General features: G+C 36.0%; 2 protein-coding genes across 3 annotated transcripts; one reads left to right on the top strand and one right to left on the bottom strand.

Annotated features, from left to right (window-relative positions):
• Positions 1-9: 9 nt before the first annotated feature.
• Positions 10-8,392, top strand: LOC111337162 (uncharacterized). Its single transcript, XM_022943402.2, has 2 exons — positions 10-552; positions 7,198-8,392. Exons 1-2 carry the CDS (start codon positions 39-41, stop codon positions 7,530-7,532), a joined length of 849 nt encoding a protein of 282 aa, XP_022799137.1. The 5' UTR covers positions 10-38; the 3' UTR covers positions 7,533-8,392.
• Positions 8,245-26,055, bottom strand: LOC111337161 (uncharacterized). 2 transcript variants are annotated; one of them, XM_022943401.2, is made up of 35 exons: positions 25,912-26,048; positions 25,489-25,700; positions 24,712-24,781; positions 24,520-24,591; positions 24,268-24,329; positions 23,697-23,956; positions 23,366-23,400; positions 23,025-23,078; positions 22,683-22,757; positions 22,438-22,539; positions 22,247-22,303; positions 21,677-21,730; positions 21,426-21,473; positions 20,880-20,933; positions 20,672-20,722; positions 20,325-20,414; positions 18,737-18,773; positions 18,590-18,617; positions 18,406-18,453; positions 16,888-17,058; positions 16,674-16,763; positions 16,359-16,398; positions 15,783-15,897; positions 14,992-15,113; positions 14,761-14,848; positions 13,821-13,888; positions 13,662-13,702; positions 12,763-12,803; positions 12,310-12,359; positions 11,671-11,730; positions 11,363-11,440; positions 11,199-11,242; positions 10,734-10,819; positions 9,872-9,936; positions 8,245-9,258 (listed from the first exon to the last, which is right to left on the bottom strand). In XM_022943401.2, exons 2-35 carry the CDS (start codon positions 25,530-25,532, stop codon positions 9,127-9,129), a joined length of 2,532 nt encoding a protein of 843 aa, XP_022799136.1. In that variant the 5' UTR covers positions 25,533-25,700; positions 25,912-26,048; the 3' UTR covers positions 8,245-9,126. The 2 variants fall into 2 exon arrangements, 1 of the variants encoding a protein (XP_022799136.1); XR_015992274.1 differs by lacking the exons at positions 8,245-9,258; positions 9,872-9,936; positions 10,734-10,819; positions 11,199-11,242; positions 11,363-11,440 and adding an exon at positions 13,125-13,199 and having other exon boundaries at positions 11,716-11,730; positions 25,489-26,055.
• Between the last annotated feature and the right edge of the window lie 193 nt (positions 26,056-26,248).

Below are 26,248 nucleotides of genomic sequence, written 5' to 3'. Positions count from 1 at the left end.
TGGTGTTAGTTACATAAAGTAGAAAACTAAATAACATCATGGCGGCGCTAAGGACTCGAAAAAGAAATGGCAATGTTAACGGCCTCGACTGCGCTGTAAAAACTGAGGAAGACTTCTCAGGTAAAGTTAAAAGAAAGGGTGAAGAAAGCGTGTACTTCAAAAAAGATTGTAAGGATATTTCAAACGTCATACCATACAAAAGAGCAAGACTTAAAATCGATAAGAACCACATTTCGAATCAACTTGGTAGGTTGTTTTACGCCAGACCTTGTGAAGAACTGGCAAAAAATCTTCTAGGGAAGTTGCTTTATCGCATCCTTGACGATGGAGAAGTGTTATGCGGAAGAATAGTTGAGACTGAGGCTTATTTGGGTGAGGTTGATAAAGCTTGCCATGCGTATGGTGGTAAGAAAACTGAACGGTGTGAACCAATGTATATGGCTCCTGGAACAGCTTATGTTTACATTATATATGGAATTTATCACTGTTTGAATATCTCCAGTCAAGAAGCTGGTGCTTGTGTGTTAATCAGAGCTTTGGAGCCGCTCCAAGGTGGGTGCTGAACAAATGAACCCTCCTTAATAGTATTGTAATTACTAAGCTTGTAGCAACACAGGGGGCCCATACAATCTGTTTGTGTAGCCGACTGTTGTTTTATAGTGAATGTACCAGATTTACCGTTTGCCTCACCTGTAATATTCTTGATACGAAAACATGATGGATTTTGATAACAGTTTTAATAATTTAAAAATCCAACCTCTTTACAAAACGATGCTCATGTGTTCTCCTCATGTGCATGTCCGTAATGTGTAATACCGCTGATCATTACAACTTCCCCCAACGAAAATGAAAAGAAGAAAAAATTAACACAACAGAGTGTATGCACACTAACACCAAATTGAGAAACGCTGGGCAGTGAAACGAAATAAAAAACAAGAACTTATTAAAAGTGCAATATTTCCTCTAACTTAAACTTGTTAGAAATGTGTACACAGTTGTTAAGACAAATGTTTGGCACAGTGGTCCCACAGTTTCATCAAACATCAAGACGTAAGATATGTTCATTGTTATGCAACATAATCCTTGAAACGTAGAGGCCTTCTCACAGTTCTTCCACTTGCTGTCTTGTGAGGCTCTGGGATCTCATCCTCAGATGAATCAATTTCCTCTTGGTTGAGATATGTTGTAGTGGGTTTTTCAACAAGTGGGATTGCTTGGTCTGCTGTTTCCTTAGAGGGTGAATGTTCATAAGCTCTCACCGTTGGAGAATCAGTATTAGGTGAGATGTCAGTAATGGACTGCTTTCTGGTGATTTCATCAATCCTGTTCTATTTCTACGGTACTCTTTACCCTCATCAGTTCGAATCCTGTAAGATCTCGGTGTTCCAGCATGATCTGTTACAACGCCCGGTTTCCAGTGGCTTCCCATTTGCACTCTGATCCGGTCACCTTTCTCTAACGTGGGGAGATGTTTGGCATGTTGATCAAAATAGTGCTTTTGTTTTTCTTGTTTGAGCCTCAGTTTTTCCATAACTTTGTGTGAATCAAGGACTTTAGGCTGGAGCTGTGCGTCAGTTGTGGGAATTGTTGATCTGAGTCGTCTGCTCATGAGTAGTTGCGCTGGTGAACCAATGTTATCTATTGGGGTGTTCCTGTATTCAAGTAGTCCTAAATAGGGATCCCGGCAATCTTGCTTTGCTTTTGTTAGTAGGTTTTTCACTATTTGAACTTCTTTCTCAGCAAGACCATTGGCTTGGGGATACTGTGGACTGACAGTAGTATGTTTGAATTCCCACTGTTGAGCAAACAGCGAAAAGTCTTTTGAGGAATACTGGGGACCATTGTCGCTGATCACTTCAGGTGGTATCCCATGTCTGGCGAACATGGATTTGGTGAAGGTTATGACTGTGGTACTTTTGGTGTCTGGAAGCTTGGCTACTTCAAAATATCTTGAGTGATAGTCAACAATTATCAGGTATTCAGATTTGTCCCATATGAACAGGTCTGTGGCTACCATTTCCCAGGGCTTGGTTGGTATGCGCTGAGGTATCATTGGCTCTTTCGTGTTTCGCTGTTGATGCTCTAAACAAATGGCGCATCTTGCTATCATGTCGCTGATTTGAGAATTCATTCCTTGCCAGTATAGTACATCTCTTGCTCGTCGTTTGGATTTTTCGATCCCCATGTGGCCTTGATGTATTCGTTGGAGCATTTCTTTTCTCATAGAGGATGGGATCAAAATTCTGTCATTTTTGAGAATAATACCATCGATTTCAGAGAGCTCATCTCTTACATGCCAGTAGACTTGAATATTTGCTGGTGTGTGAGACTTTGTTTCTGGCCATCCAAATTTGATCATTTCGTTCAGCTCTTTCATTGATGGATCATTTGCTGTGGCTTCTTTAATTTCTTCTAGTTTTGGCTTTGAGACTGGTAAGTTAGAAGTTAGTAGGTGGACATGTAATGCAATTTCTTCTTCCATGCTGCCAGAAGTGGTCTTGGGAAATGGTGCTCTGGAGAGCATGTCAGGAAGTACTAACTCTTTTCCTGGTTTGTATTCCAATGTATAGTCATACTTCTGCATTCTTAGTAGGATTCTTTGCAATCTTGGTGGTGCTGATGCCAATGCCTTTTTAACAATGGCCTCAAGGGGCTTGTGATCTGATTCTATGGTGACTTTCTTGCCATAGGTGTATTGGTTGAAACGTTCTAGGCTGAACTGAATAGCTAAGAGCTCTTTTTCTATTTGACCATATCTTGATTCGGCATCAGTGAGGGATCTTGAAGCATATGCAACAGGACGTCCACCTTGTAGTAGCACCCCTCCTAGACTGGTTGGGGAGGCATCACAGCTGATGGTAACAGGTATTTGAACATCAAAAAATCTCAAGACTGGCCCTCCATCTTTGGTTAGGATATTTTTGATTTCTTGTAGTGCTATGTCTTGTTCATATGACCACTGAAATTTGATGTCCTTTCTTAGCAGAATTCTGATAGGCTCAGTGACAGTTGCCAGATTGGGAATGAACTTGCCCAGATAGTTGATAGTTCCAAGGAGTCTTTCTACTCCTTTTTTATCAGTTGGTGCAGGCATGTCGTTTATGGCACGCACCTTTTCATCATCTAGTTTGATTCCTTCTTGCGTGAGTTTGTGACCAATGTAGGTGACTTCTTTGACTTTGAAAATGCACTTTTCTTTGTTTAGGGTTAGGTTAATCTTCTCACATCATTCCAGGACCGCTTGTAGATGATGGTCATGTTTTTCTTCTGTTTCTGCATGCACTATTATGTCATCGATGTCGGTTTCAACTCCTTCCAAGTCGCTCAAGTGTTGACTCATCCGCTTTTGGAAAACTTCTTGGGCAGATGTGATTCCAAATGGAGTGACTTGATAACAGTACCGCCCAAATGGTGTGTTGAAGGTGGTAAGAAGTTGACTTTCTTCATCAAGAGGTATCTGCCAGTATCCTCGGTTAGCATCTAGCTTGGTGAACCATTTTGCATTTGCCATACGTGTAGTGATGTCCTGTATGGTGGGTAGCTGAAAATGTTCCTGTTTTATTGCTTTATTGAGGTGTTTTGGATCTAAACAGATCCGCAGACTACCATTGGGCTTTTCAACGATGGCCATGGAGTTGACCCAGTCTGTGGGTTCTTCTACCTTACGAACAACCCCTTGCTTTTCCATGTCATCCAATTCTTTCTTCACTCGGTTGCAAAGAGCTGCTGGGACAGTTCTAGGTGGGTTTACAACAGGTGTCACAGTAGGGTATATTTCAATGTGGTAAGGTTTTTCCAAACGTCCCAAACCTGTGAACACTTGCTTGTACTTTTGCAGCATTTCTTCTTTCAGTTCTTCGGAGAGCTTCTTAGCTTCCTTTCCTCTGTTTGGTTTGGTTTGGTCTTCTTCTCTCTTTTTTGCCATAGTCACTTTGATTAGACCCAGATCTGTAGATGATGTGAACCCCAATACTCCTGGTTGATTTGTTTCTACTATGTGGAACATCAGCTCCTGTGCGACATCTGTTTTAGATTTCACTGGTAGTTTAGTAGTGCCAAGTACAGTTAGCTTGTCTTCGGAGTAGCTTACTAGATTGTGTGTGCAGGCATTTATCTGTGGGTTGCTACCAACTATCTTCTTTAGGTCTTTAAACGGCATGATGTTAACTTGAGAGCCAGTGTCTATCTTGAGTTTTGTGATATGCCCTTTTACTGGAAGCTTCACATAGCATTCCTCGTCATAGATCTGAATGTCTGTAGTGACAGCTCTTACAAATAGGGTTGAATTAAGATTTTGTTCTTCCTCTTGTTGATCTACGTCCAGTCCATGGACTTTTTTCCGTGATCTACATACACTCTGGAAGTGATTTCTTTTCTGACAATAGTTGCATGTTTTGCCATATGCAGGACACTCTCTTAGACCATGTTTAGTTCCACAGTTCCAGCAATTGAACTTCTTGCTTGGAGGTCTTTTTTCATCATTAGCTGAGGGTGTCTTTTTGTCTGCAAATTTGTTTTTTCTCTTTTCCAATTCCATGCACTGATGAGTCACAGTCTAGTTCTTTCATTTGAATTTCCGTGGCCTCTGCAGATCGTACTACATCTACTGCTTTTTCGAGTGTAAGGTCTGTCACCCGGAGAAGTCTTTCTCTCGTTTTCGTGTTGTTTACACCAAGTACAATTCGATCCTTGATGAGAGAATTTTTCAATGTTCCAAATTCACATGTTTCACAAAGCTTTTTTAGTATCGTTACATACTGCTCGATACTTTCGCCGCTTTCTTGGGCCCTTGAGAAGAATTTGTATCTTTTGTAGCTGACATTTTTCTTTGGTTCACAGTATTGCTCAAATTTCGACAGTACCTTATCGATTTTCTTGTCATTGTCTTCTTCATCCCAGGTTAGATTGTTGAAAACATCGATAGCATCATTGCCGATAACTGTCAGAAGTGTTGCTACCCTGGTTGTACTGTCCTTCAAGCTTATTCCAGTCGCAATTTCGTAATTTACGTATTTCTGTTTAAATTTCTTCCAGTTGGCCGAGATGTTTCCCCCACTTAACTCGATAGGTTCTGGAGGTGGGAGGCTTAAGTGCATCGCCATTTTGATTGTGTGTTCTTCGATTTCCACTGGTTGTTGTGTTTCTTCAGTGTTTTCTACCTCTTCCGGCGTGTCGAGGAGTGACTGATCCTATGACATGAAGTTGGATCGCCGATGTTGATTGCTCTGAAACGCTGGCTGTTTTTTGTCCAAATTTTCGCTAGATGGATGGTTGAGTTTCTGTTTCTTGTTTTACTCCTGACACCATGTAATATTCTTGATACGAAAACACGATGGATTTTGATAACAGTTTTAATAATTTAAAAATCCAACCTCTTTACAAAACGATGCTCATGTGTTCTCCTCATGTGCATGTCCATAACGTGTAATACCGCTGATCATTACATCACCTATAGTGATATATTGCTGACTATGTACATAATTTATTGGTAAATGAACGTTGAATTACTTTACCTGTGGTGTATAGTCGTCCTTTTGCCTCAAAAATGTTTTTTTTGAGTGATTTTGAATAAGTCTGAGTTCATCGTTAATGTAATACAAAAAAGAAAGACAAGGGTGGAAGCCTTGTTTTGAAAGGGTTCAAGCGCCCGATCGATTTTCCCCCCGAAAATCGCATCGTTCCACTTTCAAACTTCGCAGCATTAAGGTCAAAAGATGCACGACTCTCCTCATACCTTCCAATCAAAAATCCATCCAAACAGACCAAAGCTAGCCCTCGAAGAAAATCAAAATCTAACAGTATTTGAGCACCTGGGGTGTGTAGCAAGATTCTCCTGTGCCAGCCAGAAACCGTCATGCTGATTGCCCTTTTCTGATTGGACGACGTTATTTTGAATTGGATGACGTTATTTTGAATTGGTCAATCAGACATGACAGTTTCTGGCTGGCACTTGAGAATCTTGCCACGCATCCCAGGTGCTCAAATACTGTGGGATTTTGATTTTCTTTGAGGGCTAGCTTTGGTCCGTTTGGATGGATTTTCAGTTGGAAGGTATGAGGTGAATCATGTGAAGTTTGAAAGTGGAGCGATGCAATTTTCAGGGGGAAAATCGCTCGGCCGCTTGAACCCTTTCAAAACAAGGCTTCCACCCTTGTCTTTCTTTTATGCATTACATTAGCGACGAACTCAGACTTATTCAAAATTGCTCAAAAAAAAACATTTTTGAGGCAAAAGGACGACTATACACCACAGGTAAAGTAATTCAATTCGCTTATTTATCAATGATTTATGTACATAGTCAGCAATATATCACTATAGGTGAGGCAAACGGTAAATCTGGTACATTCACCATAAAACAACAGTCGGCTACACAAACAGATTGTATGGGCTCCCTGTGGTGGCAAGACTGCCAGAACCCCAATACATTAATTATGCATAGAGTGTTGCAAAGAAACCTTTATATTTAGTCTTTATGAAATGGGATCATAATTGATGTTTGGAGCTACATGGAAATCTTTCCAGCTTATATTTTGTTTTAGTTTCTTGGAATGCAACCTTGAACCTTTTAATTTAATGGAAAGTGTGCATGTTCCAAAAGAAGTTGAAATTGGTACAGATGAGAAATTGTAATGGAAAATGAAATTGTTTATGAAATTACAACATCTCTTTTACTGACTGACCAGTTTGCTGAGTATGGCAGAACTTGACGAGATCTCACACGTGCAGAGCCATTTTTTGTCGTGTGCACCGCGTGCAACGTGACTGAAAACTCACATGTGCAACCCAGCGTGCATGGTGATCATTGAGTAACAGTGTAAGTAAAAGATACTAAGGCTGAGACTGATTGCCTTTTGTAGCAGTTTTGCTCCAAAAATGGGAAAAACAAGTATTCTTCAAATGTTTTGCATATCTTAGTTTTACAGCTACCGCGTGAAATGCAGTGATTCTTGCATGCAAAATGGAAGTTTACAGAAGGAACTCGTGTGTGCACTTGCCATACTCTGAAAACTGGCTGAGTCTACCATCTATTGAAAACTTCTACTGACTGTTTGCCTGCAAAGTTGCTGGCCCACCTCTCAATCCAGAAACAATTGCTATTTTAGTTGAAACAGCCTTAATAAGGGGTAGAGACTTGGATGTGAAAAGTGAGCACAAGACTAATTTTCTGGTAATTATTTTCTTCGTTATACATTCTAGGATTAAGTTATATGAAATCATTCAGAGGGGTACGACGAAAAGATGGAGGTAATAAGCTGAAAGACTTTCAACTGGGCAACGGACCTTCCAAGCTTTGTCAAGCATTTTGTATTGAGAAGGCTAATCTCAATAAAGAAGACATGGCAACTTCAGAAAGATTCTGGCTTGAGGATGACAGAAATTTTCATGGAAGTCAACTTACTATTGTGACATCAACAAGAATAGGCTTAAACTCCTGTGGACCCGAGTGGGCCCTGAAGCCACTTAGGTTCTACATTTTAGGAAATAAGTGTGTAAGTGTTAGGGACAAGAAAGCTGAATCTGAAGTCCCTTAAACATACTAAAGAAAAGTTTTAATGCATTTTATCTTTTCCCAGTTTGGTATTGATTGAGATCTTAAGCTCAGTTTAAAGCTTAACTTTTTCCTGAGCTGAACCTGATACCCTTGGATTCACTCTTAGAGTGACATAGACAGTAACATAGACTTTAGTGGGGTAAGCATACTGGGCTGGTATCAAAAAAATTTTTAAGTGGAAAAGAAGGAAAATCATATAATGTTTGAGTCAGTTTGCTAGACATAACGTCTCGTAGTCACGTTCGACGCACTAAAAACTACTATAAAACGAATACAAGAATTGTAAAAACGTGTAAAATGGTATATAAAAAGTCACTTGTAAAAATGTAGCGGAATTCCAAATCGATTTCGATCAATTACGATCCTCATCAGTAGTACTCCGCCACGTTCCTGGCCTCGGCCCACAAAATTTCATCACCATATAATGTTTTGAGCAGTGGAAAAAAATTTCCCCTTATTATTATGCAGTCCCCTCCCTTGTTGTCAAGACACCTTGTCATTTTTATGGCTTGCTGATTCTATTTGCACTTGTGGTGTACGATCGTTACTGTAACATTGTTTTTACATTATTACACCCTTCCCATTGTGCACTTTCTCTTTTCCAGCAAAAATTTATTACTGTTAGTACTAAACAGATTACCTCACCCCTGTTTCTCAGGACTAATAATAATAATAATATTGAAGCAAAGTACTTGTCTTCATGGTTCCCTTTATTAAAAGTTAGTTTACTATTTACAATACTGAATTTGTTTCTACAGACACAATGTCTATGATAATTGTCCATGAGTTGTATGTATCAGTTTCTCTTTTAAACAGATTAGTGTAAGAATTGAAAATTCATTTGCTGTGTGGAGAAATTTATGCAAGTACATATTTAAAAACAAAATTAAGAAAATTGATTGCTAACAAAAACAGTTTGATATAAAATACCGTTACTAACCAGAACACATGCCGTGATAATCATATAACTCTACCTTGTCTGCTATAAATTTTTAATCTTCTTCCTCACATCTAAACTTATCAATTGAAAAACTGTCTCTATAAAAGCCAGAACTGTAACTGTAAAATCATTTATCATTGGTCTCCTTTAAATGAATACCACAATTATTTTTCAATAAAATTTATAAGTCTATGCCACTATCAAAAACTATTTGATGGAGCTATTAAAAAAATAATTTGAAAAATTGGACACTTAGGGTTGGTTGATTGATGCAGTTTGAAATTATGATAACTAACAAAATTTTTTCTTATAATAAGTCACTTGAGAAAATAGGCACTGCATATGAGACTTTTTGTACAAGTAAGTTACTTTTGGGTGTGGACTGAAAGGAGTACACAACTGCATTGCAATATTGAGTTTGCCTTCACTCAGAGCACTCTGGATTTCCTTATTAAAAATTATAAATTATGAATGTGGGATACTTATTTGATAATATTATATCTTATATTTCTATTGCAAATCTCAGAGCAACCTAAAATATTCTTCACTCCCAACTAATGATTTTAAAGTACCAAGCAAGTTAATGTGTATTCGTAGACATGATGTAAACTGGAATTAAAAATGTGCAATGAAGCTAATCAAAGTAAATAAGTACTCCAGTGGGTGGTTCTGGTTTTTCTCCCTGATTCTCATGCAATGCTGGTCCCTGTCTTTCATCTTTACTGTGTCTTTCATCTTTATTGTGAACAACAAGCTTCATCTTTCCCTGATAAAACAAAATAAAACTAGTAAGCAAGATTTTAATAATCTCAGTTCGTGTGGCAGGAGACAACATGGAACTTTGCCAAATGAATTGAGGCATGAAGGCTATTCTTCAAAATTCTATCAAGTGTCTCTTGACAATTCCTGATAGTTTTCCACAACCCAGTCATCCTCTTGTGTGGAGACAGCCACTGTGAGAGCAAACTGTCTCATTCTACAAGACAACATAATGACCTGACAAGGGCTTTAAACCAAATCCTTCAAGTGGTTTTCAACCCTTGAATTCCCAAAATCCCATGAGTAATTCTCCCTCTTACTCCCTCACATTTCCTTTTAAGTTACAAAGGAGAATTTGGTGTTCTACCATCTTGCTGACAAACTTGTCCGGTTTCATAACATGTTTGCAAGATAAATTGGAATTGCAAGGAGAGATTGCATGTTCATCACGTCTAGCACTTGAGGGTTAACAGGGAACCCATACACATGTAAGCTTAAATGTTGTAGCCCAAACTTGACTTGCTAATGACACTGTCTGTTCAAACATAATTGTAAATCAACAAGTTTCATTACAAATGATCTGTTCTAACAATTCACTACCAAATATCAACATAACTCACCTGATATTTTCCCCACATTGCAAAGATGTTACTTAGTTTCTCCCCAGGATCCAAGTGTCTGTGCACTATAAAAAGGGATAGAAAGGCTGTTTGGGCAAAAATGGCAGTAACTTACTCAAATGTGATAGCAACTCTGGCTGTAGATTACATGCACCTGTACACATTATTTTCTACAGGGTAAACAAGTCAATTTACACTTTAACTAACAAATGATAATTATGTTGAAGATGCACAAGAAATAGCAGAGCAAGAAAAATTATGAAGTGCACCTGATTGTTTGGACAGTTACATGTACATACATGACGAAAAAAAGCCAGGAAAAATAAAGTGTTTGACATGAGTGAAAAATTGTAGTTAACACTGTGGAGTGACTAGCTTTTGGTGCAAGTAAATTGCCAAATATTTAACAAATGGCAAACACCACAGTGTACACTATTTAGTTATGGATGCACACAGGAGGTTGCTAAGCACAAAAGAAGCTTAAGAGTCACGCAAGGCAATAGCCAAGAGGGACTCTAGCTTCTTGAGTGCTTAGCAAACCTCCCAAGTGCATCCATAACTCAATAGGGTATGCTGTGGTGTTTACCATTTGTTATATAACATAACATTGATACATTGTAGTTAAAGAGTTCCCTTTTATTTAACAAATCTTACATGACCAGAAAAAACAAGCGCGCATGGAAAAATATTAGTCTTTGCATTTGCTCACGCCAGCAGCGTACACCCATGGGCAAATGGGGAATGCTAACTTGACCAATCAGACTGTGCGCTTTACTTTGGCTATGTTATAAAATTTATTGGAATGAAATGATGTTATGGTGCATTGCTGATCAAATAAGATCATAACTTAGTTGAGTCTCACCAGAACCATCTATTGATTCCTCCCACATTTCCAACACTGAGGCATCAATCTGCCCTCCAACAAAACTTCTGTGCCTTGTGTATTGCCTGCACAAAAGTAAAACACAATCATGATTTTCCTAGTAAATACATAATAATGAATGAAGTGCAACTCTATCATAAAATTATTGTTAGTGATCATTGATAGAAAAGATCCACCATCTAGCTGATAAGTTCATGTGTTTTCATCAACTTTTAGCTTGATGTTTTGCCGAGAAATAACAATAATATTATTGGACTGTTTTTGCATGGTGTTCAATCCCTACTTGGAATCTTAAACCAACCAGACTGTTATTTTCCATTACGATTCATTACAATTCAAAAATACAATGTCTAGATTTCTCTTGAGTAGTACAGATACTGATGAGAAAACATTTTCATTTTCTATAATTCCTTCATGTGCTTCAAAGAAGGACAAGTCACTTACTGCATAACATCAGAAATAAGGAAACCTGTTTCAACCTTGCAAGTCTGAAAGTTAACAAACATTCATCAACATTATTATTGTGATGGTAGACGTGTTTTTAAATTAAACAGTACCCTTAAGTGTCTCAAACACTGAACCATTCCTTTAGTACTTGTTCCTCTTACCTTAAATGTCTTGTCTGGTTTAAAGACCTTTAACATTGTCATATCTTCAGTGATGGGTTTCTTGGGAAAACTACCAGTCTATCCAATAAAGAAGTTTTTCACATAAATTTACAAAGCAAACTAATGTATTCTAAAAAGTAAGCATTATTTGGAATATTTTCAACTCAAAGTGAACTTCAGGTCAAAGGATTCAAACATTTTTTACCACCTGATATATTATTACAATATTCAGACTTACAATATTACTACTACAAGGGAACAAAATTCAGTGAAGTTTAACAACAACATTTAAGTGCATACTCACTCACCCAGTCCATCATTTTCTGTTTAATCTCATTCAGTGCTGTGGCCACTGGGATGGGATGAAACTACACCAGAAAGCAAGCAAAATATAACACCAATTATTAAAAACTGGAACATTGGATAATGCAATTCAAGGCTTTTTATTGGCTCAGCCATTATGGTATATGAGCCAATATACCATAATCTAATATCTGTATATTGTAATATCCGGTTTCTTCTTACAAAATAAAGTCAAGAAGATTTGTCTAATATCTTGGGGGTGTTTTTTTAATAAAACAATTATTCCATTCGCGCTTGTTGGATGTGAGATGATTATAGCTAACTTGGCGCTATGTGCCTCGTTGGCTATCTATCATCTCATATCCAATGCATGCTCGTGGAATAATTGTTAAATATTCAAACTGGTTTTAAAAATTCAAAACAAAGAAATAAAAACAACTTTAAACCAATCAACTGTTGAATAGAAGGGCATCAAGTTTGACAACAATCGTAAATCTTTTTATCTTACTGAGAAACTTACCTGTTAACACTGACAACCCCATGAAGACTGTTTTGAAGAGATATGGGTTTATGCATTTAACCCTCATTAAAAGTTACTGTTATAATAATAATTATTATCATAAACACATTTAATAACAACTTGCCTCATTTGTTGCATTGTATGTTGCCATATCAGGTCCTGTGACACATTGAGCTAAAAAATAAAACATTCTTTCTTAGTATGGTGTTACAGTTACTGTGTAAGAGTCTAGTGTGCTACCCATTTGGCCACTATGTCTCTCTCAAAAAAAAATTAATATCAAACTTGAAAGGTAGTCTACATTCATTTTAGTCATGATTGTTTAAGAAATGATTTAAGTTAATGAAAATTACCATCCACAAAGACAAATAGTAATATTCATTATAAAAATATCATAGTATTTATCCTTTTATTGATCAGTAGATTTTTACTGTCACAGTGATGAACATCTCATCAGTTTTATCACCCAGTCAGTCAACCCACTACTGCCAGTGGGTTGCTCAGTCATTAATCATTCTCTATAAAAACCACTTTTTATTCATTTACTAGCATTCAGTTTTCGCTGGTAAGATCCTACCTGGAAACCATCCAAATTTTCCTTTGTAAAGTCCTGGCCACCTTGAAAAGAAACAGAACAAGAAATCCCAAATTCACCAACTTGAAGCTAATCAAATATGAATTTTGATCAGCCTGAAATTACAGTTGTCTTCATGTCTTTCTTGTCTTACCTTATCCTAGCTATTTACACCTTAATATCGGTGCACATATTCTCCATACAGTTCTGTATACACTTTCTGAGGTGCTGACAAGGAGAATTTGTTTAACAATCAAGAGCTTCTTAAGTTAATGATCATTTATTCTAATCTTGTGACCTAATCTTTGATTCATGGGTGACATTGTAAGGAACAGGTCTTAATTTAATTGACAAGAATTTGCTACCTTTCTATGACATCAAGAAATGGTTAGATATTCCAGTCTTCTCGGATAGGGACAAATAAATGGAGGTCCCGTCTCCTGCAGGAGGGGTAGGAGACATTAATTTCCCACACATGAGATTACTGTGCGATGGATGTCCTTCCCCGGGGTGGGATGGGTGGGTTGGGTTTAGGTGGATGAACCTAGTTGGGAACTATGTGTCCTATTGTTCTTCCACCTGTACAATGTACAAATCCCCAGGGTGGGATGGGTGGGTTGGGGTTAGGTGGATGAACCTAGTAGGGGACTACGTGTCCTTTTGTTCTTCCACCTGTACAATGTACAAATCTTTAGAAATGAAAGAAATGAGAAATTAGATGCTAGTCACTCTTTGAGGGTCAAAGGGATAAAAAGGATTTTACTGAAACCTCAATTAAAATGAATGCCACACTTTATTTCCGCGATTATCAACTTGAAGTTCAGTACTGAAAACATCATTATTATGCATTATATTTGTTTTACTCATATTTTTCTCCAATGAATACAATTGATCACTCTTACCATACTAAGTCAAGTTCACAAACATTACTTGAAAAAAAACCCTGTAAATAAAGAAGTACATTAATTTAATGTCTAACTATAAACAATAATTATAATTAATCACTATTTTTAAAAAATACTCATGACATAGAGAATAATACTCTAATTAGTTTGACTTACTGGAAGCCATAAATTGCCAGCTTTCACTCCAATAACCAGCACTTCTTCACTTTGTCTTAAATTTAATTCTGAAAAATTAAGTTAGAATTTAACCATTAGCACATGATATAATCCTACCATTGAGCATCTTGGTATTACCCTACTAGTGAATAAATTCAGTATCCACTAGAAAAAAAAATAAGAAATGCAAAAAATGACATATTGCAGAGGCCCCTGGCATTACATTATTTTGTTTCTTTGACTTGTTAGGATACAAGCAAAGCAAAGCAGGGCAGGTGAACCAAGCACCATATTATTTTGTTTCTTTGACTTGTTAGGATACAAGCAAAGCAAAGCAGGGCAGGTTAACCAAGCACCATATTATTTTGTTTCTTTGACTTGTTAGGATACAAGCAAAGCAAAGCAGGGCAGGTTAACCAAGCACCATATTATTTTGTTTCTTTGACTTGTTAGGATACAAGCAAAGCAAAGCAGGGCAGGTTAACCAAGCACCATATTATTTTGTTTCTTTGACTTGTTAGGATACAAGCAAAGCAAAGCAGGGCAGGTCAACCAAGCACCATATTATTTTGTTTCTTTGACTTGTTAGGATACAAGCAAAGCAAAGCAGGGCAGGTTAACCAAGCACCATATTATTTTGTTTCTTTGATTTGTTAGGATACAAGCAAAGCAAAGCAGGGCAGGGTAACCAAGCACCATATTAACATTTTTTTTGGGGGGGGGGAGAGGGTAGGGGGTAGGGGTTAGGGAGGTGTTGAAATTGTATACAACATAGCACCAACCAATGGTTTTCAAATACAGTTAAGATTTATTTTATCAATACTTTAGCAACAAACAGCTTGACCCAAAATTACTTATAAACTGCTTAATTTGATCCCTTAATTTTCAAAATAAACACTACCCAAATGAATATATCAAATACACGAAAATGCTAGTTTACCAAAGTCAACAGTCTGATGGTAATCTATCTTGGCATCAAATGAAACTGCTAAGAATTCTTCATCTGGTACAGGCAATCCTTGGAATGACTATAAGGATAAAAACACAATGATACACCCAAATAAGAACAATGAACATCAACAGAACTATTACTAACATAAAAATCAGTTTAACTCTTGAAAACAGTTATAATTGCATGCCATTCAAATACAAAAGTGAAATTTTTCTTTACCTCAACAAATGCCTGTTTTTCTTTCTCAATATGTGTTTTTAGTTTATTCTCCCACTTTTCTTTCTGTCTCTCTGATGGGGCTAAGAACTTGTAAATTTGCGTAGGGGTCCCAAGAATAAACACTGACAGCAAAAAAAAGGAAAATGAGGATTAACAGTTAATATAATGTTATATGTCTGAATTATTCAAAAAATAGAAAATGCTTTCTTCATTTATTTTTATTAATGAACCAATAAAGCAGCATTCTCTTGTACACTATTGTTCACTGCATTCAAACAAAAGAAATTTGATCTCAATCCATTTGTTTTAAGACTAATTTGCCTTGTTTTCTACACACTCTTAGCATCTGGAAATTTTAATCAATTTTAATTTTAATTTAATTTAATTAATTTAATTTAATTTCATTAATTTAATCAAGTTTCATATTGACAAACAAATGACAATTACATCAATTGATTGATCAATCTGAGGTAGGCTTAAAACAAAATACAAGACTCCTTAAAAATAAGCCACCTATTATAACATCATTCATAAAATTAAAAAAAGTCTACATCAATCAAATGCTTATATCTACATCTCCTGTCTGACAGATTACTTTCATAATTTGTATTTAAATGCTATCTTAAATTGTAATTATGAATTCAAAGTATTTGTTTTTGACATAAGTGAAACTATAAGTATTTAAAATGATAATTAAAAACAACAATCTTTAATTCATTAGAAGGGTTACTTATCTAAATGCTGTGGCAAAAAAAAAATGCAAAACAACTGACAGAGTGGGTGTAACTTACTCTTATCTGGTGGATTGGTATAATATGTACTGGGTGATGTTACCCAGGCCTGGACAAGGGAAATGCAGTCCTTCAGTTTGTAAGTTTTCTTCCCTGTTATGCGATTTTCAGATGCCTGAAGAAAATGTAATTAGTTTATTTTAGGGGCCGACCATTTAACTCTTGAGGGGGGTGGGTGATTTTGAAAAAATAGTTCCTGCAAGCGCTTGTTGGAAGAAAAAATTGCATGCAGCCCAAATGTAACAGAAAAAAAAGAACATTTAGAACGGTCCTGCACAGCAGATTACTAGAAAAAAAATTTCTTGATGACCAGAAATCACCCACCCCTCCCCCCCTCAAAAGTTAAATGGTCAGCCCCTTAGTAAAAATCTTCCAAAAATATGTTCTTAGTTACAGTTAAACCAAGTTTAAATGACCTTGCAACATAATTTATGACTGAATGTGACATCAGTTATTAAGAACAATTCTAGAGTTTTGCATACCATGTAAAAAGCAGTGATTTTCATCTTAAATTCTAACCAAAAAAAGCTTGAATTAAATATCCTTACACTGGCCAAACATTATTAAGTTACATACCATGCTAACCAATAAGACATTGTTAAATAAGAAAAGATATCTGCAAGAAAAAAGCACAGTCATTTACCTATAAGTGTAAAATTTATCAAATATATATAATTTTTATACAATTAATCATGATAATTTTCAGCTGTTTGCAGAGCATAACAAATCAAAAGGTAAAAGTGCTTAAATTTGCAATGTACAAGTCTTGAAAATGTTAGGCCAACAAAAGAAAAGACATTGATTTAAGCTGGCCCTTACAGGCAAAGAGGTTAGTTAGTTCATAGACCTAGTAAATCAAAAATAAAAACATATTAACTACAGCTCTCTGACCTTTCAACTGTTTCATGGACCATTCCCCCATCATTAGAACCTGTGGCTTTCTTAGTTACACGTTCAACTTCACCCTCATAAATATATGCACTTAAAAAGAATCAGAAATAACAAACATCCGCATTAACATTGTGCTCATACAGACTGATTTTGTTATTGAAGATTCAACTTGAAAAAAATCATGCATTCAAAAATACTTTTGTTTCACATGTACCTGGTGATAAATGTTTCCCCTAAGGATACAGAGTCTGTTTCACTGTCACTATCACTACTATCGCCATGGTGAGATCCAGGAAGAGTATTTTGTGACCGCATGGCTGTCTGGGCTTGGGAGAGCTTTGGAGACGTCTGAGTTTCAATGCTGTCCATGAGGGGAAGTGAGATTCTGTTGACACAAAGGGAAATTTCCCATAGAATTGCATCATTAAATAAAATCTCTCATTCTGATTGGTTAACAAAGCGAGGTATTTAGCATGGAATTGCGAGTTGAAAATGAGGCCAAGTGATATTGTTTCGCATCTATGTAAACATAACAATTCTAAGTAATACTATTTCCTTTTTTACTCATTTTTATTCAGTTATATGATTCAAGGAAAATCTATTACTTCCCTCATGAATTCCACATTAAATTGCACTTGTAAACCAATATTGCACCAATTGTTTCGCGATTTATGTGATATCGGTTTTCGCGAGGAATTTAATACTGAATTCCCTCATCAAGTAATGAATTTTCCTTTAAAACTGTTATTGAAAGTGACATTTCTGTGCACCAGTCAGACTTTTCTTCACAATTTGAAATCAGCAGAAGTTGTTGAAAATAACAATGTGTTTGAGTATCAGACCTGACAATGAGTCAGCAATCTGAATTATCTTCTTGGCTATATCTTGAGTTCTTGACTAATATTACTAAAGACTAACAATTTGATGAACAAAACAACTCCCTTCTTTGATGCCCAATGATCAACATCCTTAGTATAAATAAATAAATAAATAAATAAATAAATATGTAAATTGAAGCTCTCCCTTAGGGGCTTTTCAGCCACAATGTAAACTATGTGCTTAAAAATCCCCTCTAGCAGGAGGCAGACCAGTGGGCTATTTACAGAGTGCCGGCAGCCAAGGAGTTGATCCAGGAGCAACTGAGAACAAATCCAGTGAGTAGCAGGGTGGAGAACTTGAACCCAGGACACCAGATTACAAGTCCAGCACCCTAACTACTTGGCCACGCCACCTGTATATAGTATAAATATAATAAGCAAATCCAGTACTGATTTTTCATTTATCCAGACAGATTATCAATACTCTGATCCCTTTTTTGTGAATATCAATACTAAGTCACAATCAAGATCTGTTACAACTTTTCCCATAAAGCAAAGCATAATGTACTAGGACATCTATGACCCTATATATTGCACTAAATAAATGAAGCTTTAAAGAATGATAGAATTTAGTGACTCACACATGCATGTGGCAGTTTGAAATGTTGTTGGTTACCTTTAATAGCTTCTTGTAAATACTTTTCACAAATGTTAAGAATGAAGTGCATTGATTTGGGAATATTGATTAATCCTGGCATAATATCAATTAAATGTTATGTACTCAGTTTTATTTTTTGGCTCATTAATACTCATATTGTTGATTATCTGGACTCTAGATTATCTGGACGAATCAGCCCAGTCCCCCAAAATCCAGATAATTGAGGCTCAACCCTTTATTGCTGGCTATTTCCAACCTTTTGAGTGTTTTAGATATACTTGTCATCTGGTCTCTTTCATGTTTCCTATGAAACAAAAAAGGAATTAATTATCAATAATAACTTCATGCCTCAATTCACCAATGTGTCACCAATGGTTTCAAAGAAATGTACAGATCAAGTTGAACAAGAAGCATATTAACTACCTTACTCTGATGCTTACCTTAGACGCACAGACCCATACAACTTTCCTGAAAGTATATCAAACAAATGTTACCACAAAAACACTTTGATCCAAGGGTAATCAGTTAAAAAAAAAATAGTTATCCTTGGTCCTACATCTAAGAAAAACATACACTTATGAAATCACCTGTAGAATACTGCGTGGCAGCTGGTCGAATAAGATTCTGGAAAAATAAAAAAATTCAAATCATTTGTGGGAATAAATAAAAACAATCCAGAAATTTACTGACAATAAATATTGCAATTCATATTAAGAAACACTAATAAATAAAAATCTAAAAAATTAAAAGCACTATTTTATTATTACAGTGACACGAACTCAACCGGGGCCACCCAACGTTTTTTGGCCAATTACAAGACGAGTTTAGAACAAAAAAATTGAAGTTCGTTCATCAACGGTCAAATTAGACTGCTCGTTTGACTGGAGTCGATGTGAAGACATGCGAAAGCTTCTAGTTTTTTACTGTGAAATAAATATGTTGTTTATTTCGTTTACGGTAAAAGCGAATAAATATTTACCTAATAGCGGCCGGTAATTGTGAAGACTGAACAGCCTCAACGTACGTAAGTAACGAATAATGCTGGGTAAACCAATGACATTTATTTTTCGAAACACGGTCTGGAATGTCGGAGACAAGAACTTGTATAATTTACCGAGTATTGCTGCCGGGAATTTTGAAGACTGAACGAACTCAACGTAAATTTACCAAATTACGGCTGAGTAAACTTTTATAATAAAAATTTTTCGAAATAGGGTATGGAGTTTTGAAGAAGAAAGCTTGTATAACTTACCGAATTTTGGGGCCGGGAAGTTTGAAGACTGAAAGGACTCAGACTTAAAGAAATTTACTAAATTACGAACGAGTTAACTTACAAAATATATATTTCGAAACACGGTCTGGAATGTCGAAGAAGAAAGCTTACATAAATTACGGAATAATGCGGCTGGGACTATTGAAGACCAAACGGACCCAATACAAATGTATTTGCGGAATTGACACGGCCTGAGATTTTGAAGACGAAACGGTTTTACCTCAAATCAGTAAATGTTTGAAATACTTCCCGACTTTCAAACTACAACGCAAACAGAATCAACCACCAGTAATACATGCAAAAACTAAATTTGAAATTTTCTTTGTCCTTGTGATTGGTTACTAAAATTCCCGGTAAAATTGTAGATACGGCCGTTTTTCAATGATATTTTAAAAATATACTTGTGTTGAGCCGGTTTCGCCTTGAGGTTTAGCCGGCCGTAATTTGATATATTTATTTACATTGATCGAGCCCGTTTCGTGTTCAAAATTCGCGGCCGCAATATTCAGTAAATTACATAAGCTCTCGCCTCCGGCATTCCAGGCCGTGTTTCGGAAAATATATTGTATAAAGTGAGTCGGCCGCAATTTGGTAAATTTAACTTTAGTCAGTTTAGTGTTCGAAATTACCGGCCGCCATCCGTTAAATATTTATTCACCTTTACCGTAATAGAAACGAAAAATATTATATTTTTTTGCTTTAAAAAAACTATAAGCTTTCGCATACCTTCACATCTCATCTAGTCAAACGAACAGTGAAATTTGACCCTTATAGTGATCGATCCGCTGATGAACGAACTTCAATATTTTTATTCTAAACTCGTCTTGTGATTGGCTAAAAAACGTTGGGTGGCCCCGGTTGAGTTCGTGTCACTGTAATATAATAATTTTCATTTTACTCACCAATTCATCATTGGGGAAACTCTTCATTACTTCAACAACTTTTGTCTCATTCTCTATTTGACGAATGTGTTCATTTAAGGCTTCTGCAGTCTAAACATTACAAATATGTAAAATTAATTAATTCACTAAATAAATGAAATTGTAACAATTACTGCATTCATTACAAGTAGTTGTAACAATTTATGAAAAAATTATTTGAGACAGATCTAATTAGAATATCAAGCCTCACCTGAAGATGTTAAGTGACATTTGCACTGCATTAATTTATTGAATATTGAACATGACTGTTAAACCAGAGGATGATGGATAAAAAAAGTATTGTTAACCAAAAAATTAACTACATCCACCTTCTGAGCTTTGCTTTGAGCCTCCTTCAAATTCTCATAATCTGGGTGATCCTGGAATTAATAAAAACCAAAACATACATAAAACAAATCACATGTCAGTAAAGAATTTAGCCATGAAATTAAAGGCACATCACTTAATAATTTTGATCATTTTAATTTGAACACAATTATTTGCCTATCAAACTACAAGGTGTGACATATATCTCACCTCATGTGTTCTTTTCACTAGTTCCTTTAATATCAATTCATATCTGGGAACTCTCTGAAAACATACAGATTCAACCAGCCCATCAATTAGAAGAAATTTAGCAGCAAACCTAGTACTTGAAACAGTTTATAGGTCAGGTAAAGTAAGTCTGTACTCAAACCAAGGGCTCCCCCCCCCCCCCCCCCAATGTAGGAGTGCTTTTCCCTGTTTCCATAGCGTGATGTGACTAGGAGTATCGCTACTCCTGGATGGGATGCTAGTTCATCACAAGGTTACCCCCCCTGCATTTCATCAAGCCTCCCATTCTACTCCTGAGAGGAGACGGGCATGGTGAAAGTGAAGTGTCTTGCCAATGAACACAACTCATTGACCTGGGCAGGTCTTGAACCCAAAACATTCAACTCAGAGTGTACTGCACTGACCAGGCCTCCAAATCTCCCAGTCAGTTAATAAGTACTTACTAAGGTGTCCTAGAAGAAGGTAAATAAAAACAATCATACAGGTGTCATAGTGCAAATTCATGATTAAATAGTCAGAGCATATTACCTGTATTGGCATAAGTAACAGTGAGTCAAGGGTATGATTGCAGCTGACCTGGGAAAGAAGTCAAAGAAATCATTATAATTATAAACATTAATATATATAACACCTGATCATGATGATCCCACAAACTAATTACATCCGTTTATGAAGTAAAGATCCTTTCCTTAAAATTAGCACAATATATTTTAAATTAGTTTTTATTTAAATCAACTACAACTGTGCATATTAATTTATTTAAGAAGAGTGAGTCTCACCTTGGCCAGAAAATTTCTGAACTTCTCATTGTTCTTCTCTAGTTTCATTTTGACCTAGATGTCAAAAAACATTTATTGTCAGTAACCCTATGTTGAATTTCATAATATATCTAGAGACAAAATAGCTGACACATTCCCATTTGCAAAATTTGAAAAAAGTTTCCAAAACAGTGCCAAGTGATTCCCCTATATTCTTATTTTCATCCACCTTCCCACATCCAATTATGCACTTTGACTTCTGAAAATGTCCTCAATCAAGAGGGGAAAGGCAGCATTGCTTCAAAGTCAGGAAAATTTCAGACTATACATTTAATTCAGAATTAAGCCTTGAAAATAAAAAAAAATGGTCTGCACTGGTTCAAAACATTCTAAACCAAAGAAAAAATTAACCACTCCTAACTATAATCATTATCATAATGGTAAATTTAATCAATTATAACTCTTGTTATCAAATGATCTGTGCTGCCCCACATGTAGTTCTACAGAAAACAACTGTGAAAGCTGATGAGTATATGACCAGACCAGTTGCCCTCCCATTAAGTAAATAAGTACATATTATGACTTTCATACCTCATTCCCTCTCTTCCTTGACTTGAAATATGGTTCAAACATCATCAAATAGGAAAACTGCATCAAAAAGACAAAGAGGACTATCATTTTTAGCTCAGCTAATTTCTAATTTCTAGTTACAAAAACTGTCAGTACTATCTTACTTACAGCAAAAAATCTTCCCTTCTAATTCTTAATAGATCATAACATACCATTTCTACAAGAACATCTCCAATCAAAGTTGTATTAACATCCCAGTGAGCTAAACGTGTTTGCAGTTTAGCAACCAGCTCTTTACTAATGGATTCTAAGGACTGAAATGAAAGCAATCCAATTAAAATTGTTGTTGTTATTGTTATCATTGTTTTTGCCACTAGTTTCAAGCTGTCAGTATGTTCCTAATGAATCAGAAGGCAGTGTTACAAGTGCTACAAAGAAGGGAGATGAGGAGTTTTACCTCTGCATTGGCAAAAATTTTCTTTATGTCTTCATTAGAAATAATGCGAAGTTTTCTCAGAGGCCTGATATAATGCTGTAAAGTAAATAATGGTTGTTAGTCACTCAAATATTGCTCCTTGGCAGTCAAGTTGTAAGAACTATTATATCAGATATGACTTTCCAGAAATAGAGTATGGATGTACATGGAACAAACCAACAGAAAATATTAGCTTATTAAATATAATTAGTAATCATGCAGTTCTACTTTCATTCTTATTGTTGATAATATTTTGGACAGTTAATCATAAATTTTTGAACCCACAGAGTTAACAGCTTATCTTGAATACTTTAAAATACAAACCCCCGAAAGGAGATTTAAGCCATTGAAGTAAGACACCTCTGATGTCAAGAGTTCCTGGAAAGAAACACAATTTCATCAAATCAAAAACATTCAGTTCAATCAAACTCACAAAAAACACATTCAAAGAACTTATAAAATCAAGAGTTGTATAATTTTATTACTGACATTAAATAATGAATTTTGTTCTTGTAATATTCAGTAAACAATACATAAACTAGCAGCCTGTAGTTTAATAGTTCCACAAAACCTTGGTCTACACACATTTGTGCTGTGTATTCTACATGTGTGTCCATGTAGAAGTAACATGTCTCAAAACAAGAAAATTATAAAATTTCCTGTACCATTGCAGCTCTTGTTCTTTTTCGTTCCTCTGATTCTGTGGTTCAAAAACAAAATAGGAGACAAATAAGTTATTATAAGAGACTTCACAGTTTCTTTTTGGTAACCTTAAGTGTGTAAATTTTTCTGCACTTCCTGTATTGCCAAAGGCAGGCACTGGTATCATGAAGACCTGTGTAGAAATTGTAATCACCAATATCTCCTGCACCAGTTGTGAAAACATACTAAGTCACTATTACAAAGAGAAATCCTTTCCAGGAGCTTGTCTGACTAGAAGGATAATCCTTCAAGATCAACCTTGAACAAGACATTTAATGTCACTGTCAGCAATACCTTCTCCTTCCTGTCCCATTTGTTCAGCAATTATATTCAGTCCATGGAAAGAGGTTAGAGGACCAGGACTCAGATTATCACTGTTATGTGAATCAGATCTGTTCAGTTCATTATTATGATTGGCATCGGGTTGTCTGCCTTCCATGTCCTCACACTGATCATCAGTTCCATTAGCTTCGGATGTCAGCTTGGTCCGATCATTTTGTAAATCTTCAAGAACTTTTGAGTTTCCCTCTGATGTTGGTGAAGGTAAGTCCTGCCTGATAAGGAAAATATAAATGTGTTGGTTTGATGGATTTTTGTTGAGCAATAATATCTTCACTGGTAGTGACAAGTAATGGTAAGAGTGAATTTGAAACTTGGAACTTTCACAATATTTCAGTCTCTGAATTAAATTACAACCCCTACTCAATATTTCAAATGGCTAACTGTTCTTCTTATCACAACAGTATTTAATCAATTACTGAAACTCCTTGTCTAAACAAGCTAGTTGTTATCTACCACAAAAAATAAAAAAAAAAAATTAAGTGTCAAACTTGCTAAAAATGGCTTGTTATTATCTTTGATTTACCACTCTAAATTTCCAATTTCACTTGAATCTTTTTCAACAAAATTCCCTGGAAAACAACCAGCCTGATGAAAACAAAAATAATAATCAACATTTAAAACTTGTTCATTTTATTTCCATTAACAGGATTAAAAGTCCTACAATTTCATTAACTAGATGCAAGCAATAGTGCTGTTCAGTGACATGTACATCACCTATGTGTATAACAGTAAGTAGATATAGGAGAATATGCTAAGACATGTTTGTGAGCAATACCTGATAACCTCTGTAACGGATGCCGCGGTACCAGCCATCTTGATACTTCTTCACCACAAAAACAATATCCCCCTTAAGTAAAATATAATGAATTATTATTCATCATAGTAAAGTCATCTGTGATCAGAAGCATGGCAACATGGAAATTCATTTGTTACATAGAATGTTAAAGGAGGGTAACAAGTAATTTACCTTAGACAAAGCAATTTCATCTTTTTTTGATGGTTCAAAGTCCCACACAGCTATAAACTGTTCAAGATTCCTGCAAAAAAAAGTCAAGAAAAGATTTAATTAATTAACATTAAATTATGGGCAAATACCAGCAAAATAAAATTTTTCACTTTTTAATGATCACGTAAGAAAGTGATATGGAAAAAATTCATTAAAATGCTTATTTGTCAATAGTCGCTAGATCACTTGGAAAAAAAAACTACTGGAAAATGAAATTATGTCATGCATGCACTTAAAATAAACAGCCAACAAAAATTGAAAGTATACTGACTTTTCCACCGACTTGTAAAATATAAATTTAAGTCTTCTAGTCTTCTACATCAAAGTTCAATAAATCAGACCTTCTACGATTATACATTTTGGCCGATTAGTGAAAGTAGGGGTTTAAGAAACAACTGGTTCGGGACGTCTTGGACCAAGATTTAGAGCTTCGGCTTCGCTGGGAGGGTAACTGAGAGAAAAGTAATACCTCACGTTTCAGCTGAAGCCTTCATTGTAATTATTTAATTTCTCTGTTCAAAATTAAAAGGGATAAAAGTACAATAAACATGTTGACAGCGCACAATAACTGCCCATTATCATTACAACGATATCCTTTGCTGTGCTAATCAGCTGATATCATTGCAATGGCATTTTAGAACCTTAAACCAGCTGAAGGCTAACAATTCTTACAAAAGCCTCTAATTGTTCCGCTTTCTTTTCATTCATGATCAAAGAGTTCAGCACTAGTTATCAAACCTTGATAATCTTGACTGATCCGTGTCCAATCGTTCGTGATCCATCGCTGGTTTGTTTGGATTTCAGCAGCGTCCTGTACTATGCCAGCTGTTTCTTGACGATCCAAAACAAAACGTCCATCGAGGAACGTAAAAAAACTCTACGTTTACGCTGCAGTGGGAGGCACAAACACTTTCCAAGTGTTTGCTGTGCACAGAGTCCTTAACTTGTCCCTAAATCGATAGGAATCACAGTCTCTCAAAGGAAGACGTCGTGACCAATATCATGTATCAAATATCATGATTGACTGCGAGTGACCGGCCAAACAGAGCGTGAGTGATCGATCTTATAATCTCAACTCTAAGTGGAATCAAAATGTCCTGATAACATTCAAAGTGAGTTTACAGTGCGCAAACAAATCATTCAAGGGAAATAGACCAGTACCTTGAATTTTTGAAGCCGGAAGAATAAATATTGTCGTTGGACAAGTTCTTCAAAATTCGCGGTGAAAGTAAATCTGCGAAGGAATGTGGAAAACTTCACTTTCGGAAATACACGACTTCTCACGACAATGGAACCGAAAATTATGCGAAACAGCATTCGTTCATTTTTCATGACGTCATAAAAATTACCAGTTCCGTTTGTATGATAACCCCCTCCAAAAGGTCAAACATTTTCGAAGGGGGTGTGCAAATAATCAGTAATTTCAATGCTTTATTCGTCGGAAAGCAATTTAGCCCTTGCGGTTTTTTTTCGTCACAGAGAGTGTCTAGCTGTATAG

The sequence above is a fragment of the Stylophora pistillata genome, chromosome 10 (assembly GCF_964205215.1).
Source record: "Stylophora pistillata chromosome 10, jaStyPist1.2, whole genome shotgun sequence".
NCBI classification, from domain to species: Eukaryota; Metazoa; Cnidaria; class Anthozoa; order Scleractinia; family Pocilloporidae; genus Stylophora; species Stylophora pistillata.
This window is presented reverse-complemented; position numbering and strand designations above follow the sequence as displayed.

Bases quoted from the DNA above. Each gene is read 5' to 3' on its own strand.
- LOC111337162 (XM_022943402.2), top strand. From the start codon at position 39: ATGGCGGCGCTAAGGACTCGAAAAAGAAATGGCAATGTTAACGGCCTC. The intron at 553-7,197 runs GTGGGTGCTGAA...TATACATTCTAG, and splicing joins AGCTTTGGAGCCGCTCCAAG to GATTAAGTTATATGAAATCA.
- LOC111337161 (XM_022943401.2), bottom strand. From the start codon at position 25,532: ATGGATCACGAACGATTGGACACGGATCAGTCAAGATTATCAAG. The intron at 21,731-22,246 runs GTATGAAAGTCA...TTTGACATCTAG, and splicing joins CAAGGAAGAGAGGGAATGAG to GTCAAAATGAAACTAGAGAA. The intron at 20,723-20,879 runs GTGAGATATATG...TATTAATTCCAG, and splicing joins TAGTGAAAAGAACACATGAG to GATCACCCAGATTATGAGAA.